This window comes from Monodelphis domestica, chromosome 7, assembly GCF_027887165.1.
Source record: "Monodelphis domestica isolate mMonDom1 chromosome 7, mMonDom1.pri, whole genome shotgun sequence".
NCBI classification, from domain to species: domain Eukaryota; kingdom Metazoa; phylum Chordata; class Mammalia; order Didelphimorphia; family Didelphidae; genus Monodelphis; species Monodelphis domestica.
The window spans coordinates 166,944,607-166,962,039 of NC_077233.1; the positions used below are offsets into that span (position 1 = coordinate 166,944,607).

Sequence of the window (17,433 nt, forward strand, 5' to 3'; positions counted from 1 at the left end):
GCTTTGAGGTAATTAGGAGCCAGTGACTAGATTTCTATTTGGGCTTTTGTCATCCATCCAATTTAATTACTTTGGAAAGTTAATAGAATTGGTGGCAGGCAGAGATAGGGAGGCTGCACATTTTCTTGCTTGTCAGAATACTACACTCTTCTTTTGCCATCTTAGAGAAGGAAAGTCCTTTTGGAGATAAACTGTCAGGAAAGCATTACTTGACATAGGGTTCCAGCCTCAAGAGTTAGGCAATTCCAGGATTATGTATGAGGGATAGGGAATATTTTCTGGAAAGAATTGCATAAGAACAATCAGTGGGGGAAGTCTTGAAGAATTAACTGCTTAACTCAGGCTTTAAAAATTTTCTTTTAGAGTGAGCAATAGTCTGAGATTTATGTGACTTTAGTCGGGTGTAATGAATGAGCCATGGAACAACTTAGCACTGGTTCCATCAACACCTGTCAAGGAGCATGGGAGCTACCATTAGGTGGCAGTCCAACATCTATCTACCTTAGTCCTCTTCTTTCCTCTCAGAACCTGGGGGCAGTGGAGCCCATGTCAGAGAAAGGCGATTGGCTAGCCAAGAAGTTTTGGATTTATGTGTACCAAAAACTAGGTACTGAGATATGTTTTCATCTCATCTCCTGACCTATCATACATGGGGTTCAATATTCTCACTAAGCTTCAATTTTAACTCTGTATTCCCCTATTTAAAGCAGACCAGTGGGCATCTCTCTGTTTAAATGACTCAACAACAATACCTGTACATCTTTGTGGACATAGTAATTATGGAATTTTAGAGCTAGAAGACAGTCACCTTAGCCAAACCAATAAACATTTATAAGAAAGCTTTTGTATATTGGAAGGAATAGTAGCTCTAAATTCAGAAGATTTTTTTTAAATTTAATTAGTTAATTTAGAATATTTTTCCATGGTTACAAGATTCATGTTCTTTCCCCACTCTCCCGAGCCCCCTCCCCAAACTAACATGCAATTCCAATGGGTTTTACATGTGTCATTAATCAAGACCTATTTCCATAGAGTGATCGTTTAGAGTCTACATCCCCGATCATATCCCCATTGAAACATGTGATCAAGCAGTTGTTTTTCTTCCATGTTTCTGCTCCCACAGTTCTTTCTCTGGATGTGGATAGTTTTCTTTCTCATGAGTCCCTCAGAATTGTCTGGATCATTGCCTTGCTGCTAGTAGAGAAGTCCATTACATTCGATTGTGCCACAGTGTATCAGTCTCTGTGTACAATGTTCTCCTGGTTCTGCTCCTTTCCCTCTGCATCAATTCCTGGAGGTTGTTTCAGTCTCCATGGAATTCCTCCAGTTCACTATTCATTTGAGCACAATAGTATTCCATCACCAACATATACCACAATTTGTTCAGCCATTCCCCAATTGAAGGGCATCCCCTTATTTTCCAATTTTTGGCCACCACAAACAATATGGCTATGAATATTTTTGTACAAGTCTTTTTCCTTATTATCTCTTTGGGGTACAAGCCCAGCAGTGGTATGGCTGGATCAAAGGGCAGACAGTCTTTTATCACCCTTTGGGCATAGTTCCAAATTGCCTTCCAGAAAGGTTGGATCAATTCATAACTCCACCAGCAATGAATTAATGTCCCTACTTTGCCACATCCCCTCCAGCATTCATTACTTTCCTTTGCTGTCATGTTAGCCAATCTGCTAGGTATGAGGTGATACCTTAGAGTTGTTTTGATTTGCATTTCCCTGATTATGAGAGGTTTAGAACATAAAGTCAGAATATCTTGATAAAAACTTGCCTCTAACACTTACAGCTTGGATGACCTTTGGTAAATTACTTAAATTTTGTATCCTTAATTGTAAAATTAAGGAATCAGATTAACCAATACAGGAAATCCCTTGCAAGGCTGGATATCTGATTCTATAATGTCTACTAAATGCAGAGTCATGCCACCAATTGGGAGCAAAAATACAGAAATGAACTTTACTGGCACCAAAGAGTTTTATTTACATCTATCAGATTATTTGATTTAATCTTGTCATTTTGTAGATGAAGATTAACACCCAGTTTAAATGCTACTCTGCAACTCACAATCATGGCTTGCAAGTTGGGTCCTAAGGGAAGTAAATACTAGACAGGGTTCAAGTGCAATATAAGCTCTAACTCCTAAAATTATACTCCATAGTCTCAGCTGGTACACTTAATTTTGTAGCTAGTAGATGTAGATAGCTCAACATAAAGGGGTTGAGATGGCATAATATAAATTCCCTCCTTCCTAATCTGGGTGGGAAAAGAAGGCCTTTACATAGAATAGAGGTCTGAATTACATTGACTATCTGTATTCCTTACAAGTATACCTAACGACTCCCAGTCTATTCTCAACATTTGCCACAGCTCTTACGTGAAATGCCATGAGGGGGGAAAGGGAAGGATATAACCTTCTCCTGAAGTCAGAAGAGCATGTGAAAAAAGAGGCAAAGAGTAGTTCTCAGGGTTTGTTGTCTTTCCTTATGAACTGGCTCTCTAAACTACCAAACGTTACCTTGAGTTTTTCTGCCTTGATTGTTTCCAAAGCTGAAAAGCTCATATAAAAATATAAATTCTTATTCTGAAGTTGACAACAAACATTAATATTTCCATATACAAAAGGACAGAAAAGTTATTGTACTTGAAAGAGTAACTCTATTATGTATAGATTATTTTTTTCTGAAAGTGCGTAATCAATTCAACTCATTCATTTCAAAGCTGTCTCAGAATTCCTTGTTTTCTTCTTTGTAAAAATCAACCTCTTTTCTTCTTTTCTGGTCACTACCACTAGGAACTCAAGACCACATTTGTGTCATAGGGGCTGTTAGTTCACCTTTTTTTCTTCACCTCATATTTGAATATAAGTGCTTCATCATGTAACTTCTTACTTGTGAATAGTTTATTTAATATTGAAATTAGGTATAATTTGCTTGTAAATAAATCTGGCCCTTGGATTTTTCTTCCTTTGGGGAGATCATTTATGTGTTAGTTTCATTTTCTGGTATTGCATTACTTAAATTCTTGATTTTCTTCATCAGAATATTTAACATTTTTGTAAATATATATTCATTTCATTTAAGTTATCATTTTTGTTGGTATAAATAATTAGGTAATATGGTTTCTAATAATTTCCTATAATTGTTTGTTATAAATTCTCACTTTTCATTTTATCATCCTGGAAATAAAGTTTTTCTTTCCCTTTTAACAGTCAAACTGGCTTATGGTTTATATATTTTGTTAGTTTTTTTCAAAATATTTGCAGTTTTACCTACTTTTACCAATTCAATGGTATCATTACTTTTGATTCTATTAATCTTTTCTTTGAATTATTTAATTTCTATTTTGATACTTAGTTGGAATTTTTCTTTTTTTAAGAATATAGCAAGCCATTTGTTTTCTCTTCCTTTTATTGATTAAAATGTATAAACACATGCACATGGATATGAATACATTTTCTTTTAAGCACCACTGTGACTTTCTATAAGTTTTAGTATACTGTCTAACTGTCTAATTTTTTTCTAAAATTCCATATCTTCTTTCTACTATCAAATCCATATCTTCTTTCTACTGCAGCACCATGAATTCTGCTTTAGTGCCTCACTTTAACTCTCATTTAATCTTGTATCATTCAAATGTTTCTTGTAACTAATAAACTGTAAGGTTCTGTTTTTTTAATCCATTCTGCTCTCCTCTTATATATTATAAAAAGTTCATTCTATTCATGTCCATGTGAATTCTTAATTGTGGATTTTCTTCCATCTCATTGTCTTATACTTCCTCTTTCTTTGTAACTATCCTATCTACAAAAAAAAAAACAAAAAAAACAATGAACTAATTCTGTGATCATTAGTAGTGAATCCTAATTGAAGATATGTACTTACACTCTACTATCTCTTCTCTCTTGTTCTTGCCCATTCCTCCATTACTTGTTCTTAACCTCTTTCCTTTTAATCCTCATTTGTGATTCATTTTCCAAAGCTGAAGTTTCTTTTTCTTGTGACTATTCTTTCCCTAATTCTACCCTTCTTGCCCCTTCCTGTTGAATTTAATGTATTTCTCTAGCAAACTCTTTATCTTTATATGTAAGGAAAAACATGAGTGTTTAGCTCTCCCTTCCTACTTCAGATAAGAGTGAGATTTGCATTATTCTTGCTCCCTCCACCATTCTTTTATGCATAATATTCTTCTCAAGTACCCTCATTATGAGAACTATTATTTTTATCCCCTTCTTTTTTCCCTCATCCATTCCTCTTTCCCTATATTTTTTTCTCATTTAAGACCACCCCCTCAGCCCCAACAGAATAAGGCCCTCTGTCTTCATTCTTTTTGTGGCCCTTGAAGACATTAGGGCTCGGGGGAGACAGTTGTCTTCACCTCCTATTTTAAAACAAGCACTTCATCAACCTGTATATTCACCATTGCAGTTTTTTCTTCAGTCTCACATTTGAATTTTAGAGTTTCTACTAAGTTTTTCTTTTTTAATCAGGAATTATTAAAAAGTCTTCCATGCCATAAAAGATCCCTACTTATCCTATAGTTTTAAAGGGTAAATTAAGTTTTTTGTTTGGGTAAATTGTAGTTTTGTACTGCGTTTCATATTGATCTTGGTTGTAAGCTTTTGCCTTTTTCTTTTTGAAATATTGTTTTCTAATAGTTTCTTGTCATTATACTGTTGTTTAGTTGTGTCCCACTCTTCATAACCCATTTGAGGTTTTCTTAGCAAAGATAATGTAGTGGTTTGCAGTTCCTTCTCCAGCTCATTTTACAGATGAGGAAACTGAGGCAAACAGGGTTATATGACTTGTCCAGGGTCACATAACTAGTGTCTAATTTCAGATTCAAACTCAGGTCCTTCTAACATGCCACTGTGTAGAGGGAATTTCATCCCCTCCCCCTCCCAGATTGCCTACCCAGTTTGTCACATTCTTCACATGCCAGTGCTGCATCCCTGAATAAATAAAAAGGGTGTAAGTGGAGCCCAGAGGGGTCATTTGAAAGGGACTTTTGGCAGGAGGCAGGTGAGGGAGAGAGAGACTGAGATTCCTGCAGGATGTACTGCATGTGGGCAAACTTTAAAGGAGTAAGGAAGAGACTTTAGATCTATGCTTATCTACCTTTTCTATTTCAAGTGATTATTAATAAACTTTATGGAAAATAAGAATTGGTAGATATTATTTTTTAATTTTATAAATATGTTATATTTAAATATAACACCACCCAGCTGTCTGTTGCTATAATACTAGTAGCTACCAAATCTTATGTGATTCTGACTATACTTCTGTGCTATTTAGACTCCCCCCCCCCCATTACTTGTAGTATTTTTTTCTTTGATCTAGAAGTTCTGAATTTCAGCAAAATACTTATTGGGAGTTTCCATCCTTTGTTTTGTTTTGTTTTGTTTTGTTTTGTTTTAAAAAAATAAAATTGACCAGTATAGTCTTCCTCCCTCACTTTACCTTTCAGTTCTAATAGATCTAGGAAATTCCCATTTACTATTTATTGAAATATAGTATCCAGGCTTTTTGTTTTGTTTCAGAAGTTTTAAAATGTCATTTACTTATTTTTATTTTTGGTTATGGCTTTCACTGTCTTAAATTATTTTTCATTGATCTGTTTCTAATGTTTAAAGAATTATTTTCTTTTGTAAGCTTTTGGACCTCTTTCCACTTTGTCTATTCTGCTTTTACTTCAGTGAGTTTTTGTTCCTCTTTTACCAATAGGCCAATTCTGTTTTTAAAATTATTTTTTGATTCAATATTTTTTGTGACTCTTACCTCATTGTTAATTGTCTTTTCCTAATTTTCTTACAACACTCTCATTTCTTTTCCCAATTTTTCCTCTACCACTCTTTTCTCTTTCTTTACCTCTTCCAGGAATTCTTTTTGGACTTAAGTCCAAATAACATTTTTCTCTGAGTCTCTGATAGTACCTATTTTTATGGTGTCTTTTATCTTTATGCTGTGGTTTTCCTTACCAGTGTAGTAGCTTTTTATGGTCAATTCCTTTTTTTGTTGTTCACTTATTTTTTCCATCCTACCTTTTGACTTTGAACTTCATGTTAAAGTTGAGCTCACTTAGGGGTGGGGAGGCACTGTGTCAAGCTTTAGGCTTTTTAAATCTGATTTTTTAGAACTAGTCCTAGACAGGGGGCTGCAAGTTTTTACATTTCCAAGGTCATGTTATTCTGACAGAAGTATGGTCACTACTCTCTTAAGCTGTGACTTAGTAAGGAAGCCTGTTCCACTGCAACAACAAGTATTAATGTTCCTCTTGGTCTTGGAATTGTGACTAGATCCCCTGATCTCCTGCAGCTTAAAGCACTAGCATTTTTTTTTTACCTTGGAACTATGACTCAGGCCCTGTTTCCTTATGACTTATAAGTGTTCCTCTTTACCCTGGAGCTACTTATGGGCAATACAGTTGCTAATTAGAGCCAGTTGTACTAATGGTAGCCAAAAATCCTCTTTAATCTCTTTCTTACTAGTTGTCTGATTCCCTTACCACCTCTGGGCTGAGAACTCCCAAAGCTGCTGCTGTTATTGTCACAGCCCCCTCTAAGACCCATAGTTGATGCTTCTGCCATGCTACAGACCTTTACCCTCTCCAGTATTACAGATCTCTCCTAAAGACCTCCAAAATTGTCTTGGGTTAGATACATGTCTCTCTTGGGCTTTTTGCTGACTTTTCCATGCCAAAATTTGGTTTGAGGTCTTATTTTGAAGTTGCTTAAAGAGGAATATTGGAAGAGTTCAGCTGGATCCCATCCTATACTCCACTGTTTTTGTCTCTGCCTCACTTTAATTCACTTTAGAAGCAGTATGTTAGAGTGCAAAGAATACTGGACTTGGCCTCAGAGAAACTAGTTGGGTTCTGATTCTGCCACTTATTAGCTGAGTATTCCTAGACAAATTCCTTCACTTGTCTGAGTCTTTTTCTATATCTTTAAAATGGGTAGAAAAACACCTGTACCACTTGCCACAAAAAAATTATTATGAGGCTCAAATGAAATGACATATATATGTATGTACACATATATACACACAGACATGAAGAAAGAACTTTGTAATCATAAAAGTATTATACAAATGCCAGACATAATTAAGAGTGGTAGATCATACTGGCCATACTCTAGCAATGAAAAACTTGATGGCACTTGTGTTTGCATGGATAGATAGATAACCATACATTTGGTAATGTCATTAGAATTTATTGTGCAAAACTGGTGGTCCTGTTTCTAGCCCCAGACATGTCTCACTATCCCACTTCTTTACCATGCTTAGAGGTTAACTGTTTATCTTTCTTAGTGATGTTTTCTCTTTGCATTATAGACCACAGTGTTTATGTGGATATCTTTGTGGTTATTTATTTCTTCCTGTATCACTTTTCTCTGTTTATTTTTTTCCAAAGAAGTGCCAAAATGCTCTTACCATACTCCCATGGGAACTGTTACTGCCTAGCATTACTCAGTTTTGTCACAAAACCATAGAATTAGCTAAGAAGGAGTCACAAATACAATAATTGTTCCACAAATGGCCAATGACTGCAAGATCCTACAGTTGCTTTGTTCAATCTAAATAGAAGATACTATTATCTCTCCCTAAGTTGTTTCCCACACTGAGAAGCTAAATCCAGCTTGGTGTTGTGGGAAAATTTCAGTCCTAGCTTTTATGAACTATAGAGGGAAATTGGATCAGGGATTTGGCTGATTGTTCTGGGGTCTAGGGTTTTAGCATAGTAAGAAAGGTAACTCAGTGAAACAATGGAGGTAGAGCCATAGTTGTGATTGTGTAGAGTCTGGTGATCCCACTTAGTTTATTTGTGTAAGAGAAGCAAGGGGACCATTCCTGATGGAATTATTATTCATAATATCGTCTTGACATTCTTTTAAGGGTGGGAACAATCCCAGATGGCACCAACTGGGCATGTATCTTCCTGAAAGTACAAGTTCATCAAATTGGTTTTCCTACTTAAATGGAACCCCAACAATGGCAGAGGTTCTGGGGAATTAATTGGGTAATAAGAGCCTTGCTAACTCCTTTTATTCTTTGGTGGATTTCCTTTCATTGCCTCCCCTGCTACATTAACATAAAGCAGGATGTTCTAGTGTATTCCACAATCAGAAAATGGAAGGGGTTGTCATGTAGAGAAGGAGGAGATAGAAGAATAGATTTTACTTGTTTGTCTCTGCAAACATATTAGTTAAGGAGCTTATAACCAATAAGTGTTTATTCAATATCCATTCTGTGCTAGGTACTGTGCTAGGCACTGGAGATACAAATTTTGTTCTTGTTGAGTCATTTTCAGTCATGTCCCTATCTGAGATTTTCTTGGCAGAAATACTGCAGTGGTTTTGCCATTTCCTTCTCCAGCTCTTTTTAGAGTTGATGAAACTGAGGAAGGCAGGGGTCATTGACTTGTTTAGGATCATACACCTAGTAAGTATCTGAGACCATATCTGAACTCTGGGAAATGAGTCTTCCTGACTCCTGGTCCAGCACTCTATCCATTGGACCACCTAGCCCCTGGGGATGCAAATAAAGAATGAAACAATGCCTTCTTTCAAAAGCTTTACATTCTTCTGTCTGTACTTTCTAACATTTAATATTCTTAGAATTTTAATTCAGGAATTTAGAGGGGCACAGTTGTTTTTTAAATTGATGGGCATTTATTAAATGCTTACTCTATGCCAGCCATTATTAAATTTGGAGGGTACAATGATAAAATGAAAAATAATTCCTATTTTCAAGGATCACTTTTTATCAGTGAAACTGATAGCTATGTATTAAAGAGTCAGGGCACACTAATAGTTAGCAGGATCAGGAAAGACTACATAGAAGAGGTGGCACATAAGCTCAGCCTTGGGGAAAGGGGAGGATTCTAAAAGAAGGAGGTGAAGAACAATGCAGGAAAGTGTAGAGATGGAATTTGTAATACAAAGTTCGTTTGGTTGGATCTGAGAATATATGAAAGAGAATAATGTACATTTAGCCTAGATGGGTAGGGAGGATCCAGATTTTGAAGGATTTTAAATGTCAAGCTGAGGGCTCTGTAGTTTATCTTAGAAGTAATAGGGAGTCACCGCATGATCCTGAACAGAAATATGATTAAACTTATACTTTAGGGAGATTGTTTTTAGAAACACTTTGTTTTTACTTTGTGTATGTACTTTTTATTAAATACAAAGAATTTCTATTGTAAATTGAAACAATTCAGCATGTGATCTATTATGTGTACAATGTCCCATTTTCTTCTTCTGCCATCTCATTATTATAATCTATCATCTTATAGTTTCCACTTGGGATTTTTTAATGGAGATCAAAGTCTTTGGTTAACAAAAGGGATTAAGTTTTGGCTATAAAATTTATAACATCAAATATTACATAGCCCTGCCCTTCCTAGCCATGGTCTTCATAGAGGCCTTAACACAGTTGAGAAATGTCCCAGTCTATAGAAAAAGGGAACACCCACCTCCTTCATTAGCAAGACAACATTTTACTTGATTGATAAGAGAAATAGATCAGATAAGATTCAGAGTGTACTTGTCATATATAAAGTCTGACACAGTTGCTACAGGATATGTTCTTGATCAGGAAGTCTAAACTGAGGCATACTTCTACTTAAATCTTTTAGTTAGTTTTTTGAAGTGCAGTCCTGAGAAAGTCCCACTGGATCCCTAGGCTGGACTCTTGAATTATAGCTTAAAATGTCACAATAACCTAACTTCTAACACTAATTATTTATGTGACATTTATTTCTTTAAAACATATCAATAATTCCTTCCAATGTTTATCTTCAACTGATACTATACATAGCTAGATGGTGGCATGTTGTCTCCCCCATTAGACTATGAGCTTCTTGAGATCAGGGTCTGTCTTTTGCCTTTCTGTGTATCTCCAGCATTTAGCACAATGTCTCACACATGGCAGGTATTTTTTCTATGGAATTAAAATTTTTTCCCATGTCAAAGTAGTTTGTCATTGGCTCAATATATATTTGGGTGTCTTAATGGTCCTTTAACATATTTTTAATATGATAATAATAATTCATTGAGATAAAATAAGAATTTATAAAAATAAGGACCATATAAGAAATTATAAATTATTCTTTCATACTTAAAAACATTTTATGTATTCAAAATCTAGAGTTACAATTCGGTTCAATTTAATAAATCATATACCCCAGGGAATAGAAAGATAAAAATGACAATAAAGAACTTATATTCTATCCAATAAAAGAGAATAGAGATAAAAAGATGCATCCATTTTGTCATGCTGATATGAGGTTGATATTTCCTTAGAGAATAAGCATTTATATAGTGTCTACTGTGTGCCTGCTGGGCACTATGCTAAATGCTTGTTTACAAATATTATCTCATGTTTAAATGCTCTTTTACTGTTGGAGTAGAAATGCAGATGAAAACATGTGATTAATCATTTGTTTATTTGGATATATGATTTGGGGTTTTGGTTTTATGAGATTATTCTCTTACAGAAATGAATAATATTGAAAAAATAAGTGCTCTTTTAGCCACTATGATGAGAGTGAATGGATCATACTGGTGCCTTGGAGACAGGACTAGTGATTAACTGTATAATGTGTATGTGTCCGTATATATGCAATATATGTATATGTACACATAAATATGTATTATATAAACCTAATACATATGTATAGGTACACATAGATAGAATATATATTTCACACACATATTTATACACATATGTATTAGGTTTCTTATAGCTTCTTGGTACAAGTAATATAAGCTGTGAGCTCAGAGATTTGGAAGAACAACTTTCCTGGTAATTGTTCCTCCTTAGAATTTTCTACGTGATTACCCAGATTCTAATTATTCAATTGTAAACCTAATTTCCTTTCTAATTATTTGAAAGGGAGAGGGCAGCTAAGCAGCACTGTGGATATAGTGCCAGGCTTAGAGTCAGGAATATGGGAGTTCATAGATACTTACAAGCTCTGTGACCCTTGACAGTTCACATAACCCCATTGGCCTCAGTTTCCTCATCTGTAAAATGAGCTGGTGAAGGACATAACATTCCAATTTCTTTGCCAAGAAAACTCCAAATGGGGTCACAAAGAGTCTTACAGAACTGAAATGACCAAAACACCCAAAACAACAAAATTATTTAAAAACATTCACCAAACATAAAACGCCTGCTTTGGCTAAGTGTGATGGACTGAGATGGCAGTAGTGGGGATGAAGATAAAGAAGATAGAGCTTCTGCCCCTCAGGGAATTGACTATTTGGTTTTATAGTGACCTTGTTAGGAAAGCCTGCCTGGTCTGAACTGTTTGAAAGGAAAACTTGCTTTCCTTTGTCTTATAGCTAAAGAAATTTGGAAGAACCATTTGGAATGACAAAGGGACTAATTTGGAAATTCATCTCTGTATTTTTTTTTGCAGTTATATTGCAAAACAGCCGAAGTTAGAATCCATCACTGAAGATGACCTGGAAGGCTATGTGGGACTGAAGAATCTGTGAGTGCTCACATAGCCACACTTTGTCTCAGACTTTGTTGTTCTTCATTTTGGCTTAATTTATGCTTGCTGGATACTAATTCTTGTGCAATTTGTTTCCATAGAACGGTGGTGGAATCGGGACTAAGAATGGTGGCTCATCAGGCCTTTCTGAAAAACCCCAATCTGCAGTACATGTGAGTAAAGGCTCTTTTTTTTTTTCTATTGCTTTCTGGGATATAACATACAGCTCTCCTCTTGCCTTTGTTTTTCTTCTTTTTCTTCCAAATTGAGATCTTAAAACAATTTTTGGAGGGAAAATTAGCATAACTGTGATAATGACTTATAAGCATCTGCTCTTATTTCCATTATATTTTGAGGAACACACTAGAAGGGCATTAAAAGCGGCCTGTTTATTCTCCTTCTTGAACTTCTGGGTCATTTCCATGTTGTATCGAGCTGAAGCCAATTGGCAGTCTTATGTGAAAGCTGTTTCCCAAAAGAGACTCCTTGATTCTTTTTCCCTAGAATCTTTATGTGTTCCCTGGAAGAAATTGGACTTCTGCATTGGGGGGAAAATGGGCTTGGAGCATTTCCTAACACTAATGGTCATTCGTCTACACTGGGCTTTTCACAACTACCTTCATTTTCCTAGAACCAACCTGTAGTGCATTGTTAAAAGAGGAGGGAAGAATAATCAGCAGGCAAGGAGAAGGCTTGGAGGCTCATTAATAAGATGGAGTACTTTGGCCAAGTTATGTTGATATGTAGTCAACTGTAGTGAAATAGGAATATTATAGAAAATGGAAGCTATTAGCTGGGTGTTTACTGCCTGTTCCTGTTAGATAATGGCCTAGAGTCAATAAGTTATAGCTTTCCCAAGAAGTTTCCTCAATGATCCAGAGATTTTTCCCATATGACTAGACCAAAAAAGGCTTTTCCCTTTTGAAAACTGATTATTATCACATTCTGGGTTTTTACAGTGGGAGCAGGAAAATATTTACAGGGTTGCATCTAATGGTATTTCTTGACTTACTCATTCCCAATTTTCCCTGTTGCATCTTGCCAAATTATTTTTGGAAGGTGTCTTGTAGATAACTAATATACTAGCTCTTTACCTTTATTTAATTTTTTCCAGATTTGTGATTTTACTGGTATAAGGTAGTGATATAAAACTGAACTAGAAATGGGTTGTCTATTGATGAAGGAAACCACATATTAATGTTACCTATGTTTTATTGTATTTGAATTTATTTTATTAAATGTTTATCAATTATATTTTAATTTGGTTTGGGTCCATGCGGGAGTATCACAGGAGTATTCTGGACCATGAATTTGAAAACCCTGGTGTAGGTAGGCTACTACCAAGTGAGAACATTCCCTCTTCCAATACAGAGCAGCAAATATTTTGTGATCTATAGTTTTAGAAAATTCCCTGGGCCCTTCAGAGATTAATTCTCTGGCTTGGGCTCACTAATATGTGTCAGAGGAGTCTTCCTCACTCAGATTCTAGCTTTAAGTTTTACCTGTAGGGAGTGATACTTAGCATGGAGTTCTTAAAGGAAGGATAGAGGATGTCACTTTAGAGTAATCTCTTTTAGATTACATTGACCAAATATTTTATGGACATTTGTTTATTGTGTGACAATAGTGACAACAAAGTATCATCACTTCATTCACATTTTGTAGGAGTCAAAGAAGATGATGCTTCTTTGAAAATGAAGTTTATAGCCTTAATATATAAAGTAGAAAGTAAACAGTAAGATAAGACCAAGGGACTTTATTAACACATTTCCTCTGAATACTTTTTGGCAGCTGCTCTGCCATACACATCTGATGCCTGCGTAGGCCTTGGTAACATAAACAACAGATTAGCTGGATGGAGGGAAAAGTCAGAATGCTCTAATACAATCACTTAAGTGTAATTAATGGCCTCAGTAGTTGGGTTCTGGCATTTTCATTGCAACTGACCTTAGACCCAGATTACTCAACAATGCCATTTAGCTCGCTGTTTTGCCACACACATCACTTTTTCTAGAGTTGTGATTTATAAGCTGAGACCTATAGCTCACAGCAGTGGGCTTATTCCTTCTGCTCACCAGTCAATACACTTAGTATCATGGCGGATGGAAAAGACTTTGGAGGTTATTGAGCGAAATGGCTTCATTTTACAGATGAGGAAATGAGACCTAGAGAAAGAGACTTTATTGTTCTTTATTTTGTCTTAATTTATTTTAATTAATTAAATTTAATTTTTGGCTTTCTCTAGAACACGTAATTATTAAGTAAATGAGGCAGGATTCAAACTCAGGTCTTTCTTACCTTAAGCCCAGCCCATCTCCCCATGATAGATTTCTTTGTTTAAATACTATGATTAATCCCACAGTGTATTTTTCCCCCTCAGCAACACAAAACAGAATGATTAAAGTAGTAAAATATATTGAGATTATCTTTACATGACTAAAATAAATCTAAAAAACCTACTCACACCCCTTCAAATAATTTGATTTTTGAAGCAGAAATTTTAGATAAGAGAGCTATAGATCAAGCTTCCTAAAGTAAACCTCCTCCTCCCTCTCTGTACTCTTCCTCCTCCTTCTCCTCCTCCTCTGTCCTCTTCCTCATCTCACTGGGGCCAGAAGTGCCATGACTGCGCAGAGGTCAGACTCTGATGTGATTGGTGTGGAAGCTTTCCCCTGCTCTGTTTTTCTGACCCGGAACAATTTGACCCTCCTTAGGCAAACGGGAGGCCCGTTGTTCCTACAGGATCACGGTACTTGTCAGTTAGCGATGACACCTTCCCAGCCTTAGTCCCGAACCCGAGCTCCTTATTAGCGTCAGCCACGCCTCCAGGAGCACGGATTACAGGCGCTCGCCAACACTCCCAATATACCACAAATTCTCAGAATATACTACAAACACTCTGCTGCTAGCGGTCATTGTTTTCAATGACACGAGGAAGGAGGAAGCAAGATTGTAAAAGAAAAGGAGAAAAAGGATGGAAAGCTCATGCATGTACATGATGCCGAATGCTTTTCATTGGTGAAAACAGCATAAAAATGAAATCTCTTCAGTTCAGGAAGTTTCGGATCTCAGGAGCAGCCTTGGACTTCAGGTCTCCTCAAAATACTGTATAAACTCCTAGCGGGCAGCCACTGTGTCTCCACGTGTCTGGGTGTCTCCATCGCTGAGCACAGGGCTGTGAATGTAGGGGATCCCTGATAAATGCTGGTTCAGTGGGTGCCCCAAATTGGACCAGCACCCCTGGAGAAGGAGACTTTGTGAGGTGGTGTTGGCTGAACCAGTGAGGGACAAATGTGCGATTGAGAAACTTGTAGAGGAGCTGTTAGTGGAACGATCTCTTCTACGGAACAGTACTAGTCAGAGAACTTCATTACCTCTGAAAATCAAGCAGTAAACATGAATTACACACTTCCGATATGCCAGGCACTGTGCTAATGGCTGAGGCTACAAAGATAGGGAAAAGTCAGGCTTACCCTCAAGGAACTTAGCATCTCCTGGGAGATACAATATGCAAACAAATGTGTGTTTGCATATATATTAAAATATATGTGTATGTATACAGTTGCCCTCTGTGTGTGTATACATATATATACACATATATACACATGTATACATATATACACACACAGAGGGCAACTGCATGGCACTGGACTCAGATACTTACTGCCTATGTGACCCTGGGCAAGTCATTTAACCCTATTTGCCTTATTTTCCCCTTCTGTAAAATGAGCTGGAGAAGGAAATAGCAAACCACTCGTGTCTTTGCCAAGAAAACCCCAATGGAGTTGAAAAGAGTGGAGATGACTGAAAGGAGTGAACAACAAAAACTTGTTTATAGGATAAATAGGAAATTGTTAACAGAGAAGATGCTAAAATTAAGAGGAGTTGGGGAAAGGCTTCCTAGAAAAGATGAGATTTTAGCTGAGGTTCAAAGGAACCAGGCAAATCAGTAGGTAGAGTTGAGGAAGGAGAACAATCTAAGCATGGGAACAGACAGAGAAAAAGAGCGGAGGGAGCTAAAAATGTTGCACTTAAACATTTCATTCCAGTTATATTTTGGAGAAATAAAAATTGGAATCTTTTCTCCTTCTCCTCCTCTTTCTCTTCTCCTTTTCAGCTCTCATGTTTGGCTTATCACAGTAATTGGCCAGGGCATTTGTAGTCATACTTGCTTTCAGGATCAACACTTCATGTAGATAACTTGACGCATTCTTCTGGTCACTGGAATACATGCCAGAACTCCAAAGCTCAGGATAACTTTAATGACTATGAATAAAGCTAGTGATTCTGTTTTAGAGACCTTTGAGAAGGTGCTGATTAATTAGTGCCTTAGCAAAGCTGTATAACCAAGCAGGAAGAGGTTTGTGGCCCCTCTCCCTGTCCTCTCCTCTTTCCCCTCTCTCTCTTTGACTCTAATAATAAGTATAGTTCACAAAATTCTAGCATACTTTGGCCCATGATGCTAATCCGTGCTGTTCTTTTTGCAACTCTGCAAAATGTGCTGTAGTTCCAATTGGCTGGTGTTCTTAGCCAAAGGTAGGAACTTTAGGAAAAGGCAGTGTTTCTCCCTTTTCTCTTACTTTTTTTTTAACCATTACTTTTTCTCCCTGGGAAGGATCTATTTTTGGCAAAGGAAGAACAATTTTTAGTGAAAATAAAAATGTCTCTGTCCTACAAGTCATGAAAACAGACTTTTCATGTTCATTTGGTCAAAGGAAAGTTATTCTTAATTCATTTTTAAAAGAAAGAGAAGTTTTATGTGAGCATATTTTACCATTTTCTTTTGGATTAATTTTGGGTGGGTGAATATTTCACACAAAATGTGGACAGAGAAGATGCAAACTAAGTAGAAGAGATATATACTAGTATACTAGGTGGTGGTTTGAATAGTACAATTAGAGTATTAAGAGGAAAATGGGCACACCACCAAACTTTTCCTATTCAAAAACTTACTATAAGGTTAGCATTTGGACTTCATATGCCTTCATTTAATGAAATATTTAAGCCATCATTTTCTTTATGCTTCACCTGTAGAAGTGGCCCGGTGGGTTAGTACCTTAATATTGATAGACTTAAGCAACCTGTTAGCATCCATGTTTTATCACTTTGTAGGAAATTCTTTATCCAGACCACCAGTATCTAGATAACATTTACTGTATCATATAATCTCAACTGGCTCTAGTAGCCGTCTTCTGAGTAACTAAACCGGTATCAATGCCCATTCATATTTGGAGGGGTTGTTTTCTGAGGCATAGGACCCAGGCAGGGTCAGGAAATTATTTGTCCTTAGAAGCATTCAACAGGACAGAATTCAGGTGGCAGAGTAGATAGAGTACCAGAACTGGAGTCAGGAAGACCTGGGTTCAAATATAGCCTCAGACACTTCCTAACTGGGTGACCCTGTTTGCTTAGCCCTTGTTCTTCTTTGAAGACCTTACTAGGTCAGGAAGTAGGGGTTAATTAAAAAAAAGAAGCATCCAGGCAGAGTAAATGACTACTTGTGGGAGATAATTTTGCCTTGCAATAGGATGCATGGAGAAGCTGTACTGAGTTGGATAAGTGCTTCAAAGTCTCTTCCCATTCTAAGGGTCTACCAAGGTATTCATCATTTCCATAATCCACCAAGTTCAGAGCAAAAAATAGATGCTAAGAAACCAGCTGGCTTTACCAAGTGTATAGGAAGTTGGATAGAGAGCTGGGCTCACAGGAAGACCTGGCTTCTAGTCCTGCCTTTGAACCATACTGGCCAGGTGACCCTTAAGCAAGTCAGTATCCCAGACAACTCTTGAAGATAAAAAGGCTCAGTGTGAATATTTCTCAGGAATGTGCTGGAGCTTGCTCAAACTGTTTCAGATGACAATTGTTAAAATTTCAGTATGAACATTTACACTTTAAAATCAGCAAATGCTACAAAGAATTAGG

The 17,433-nt window shown here is 36.6% G+C and overlaps 1 protein-coding gene across 12 annotated transcripts in view; it reads left to right on the forward strand.

The window, feature by feature from the left end:
* Positions 1–17,433, forward strand: part of NTRK2 (neurotrophic receptor tyrosine kinase 2) — a 427,840-nt gene that overhangs the window by 40,383 nt on the left and 370,024 nt on the right. For all 12 annotated transcript variants that reach the window (XM_007498888.3, XM_056805953.1, XM_007498890.3 and 9 more), the window contains exons 3-4: positions 11,434–11,508; positions 11,613–11,684. In XM_007498888.3, the coding sequence (XP_007498950.1) occupies positions 11,434–11,508; positions 11,613–11,684 (147 nt within the window). The remainder of the gene's footprint in view (positions 1–11,433; positions 11,509–11,612; positions 11,685–17,433) is intronic.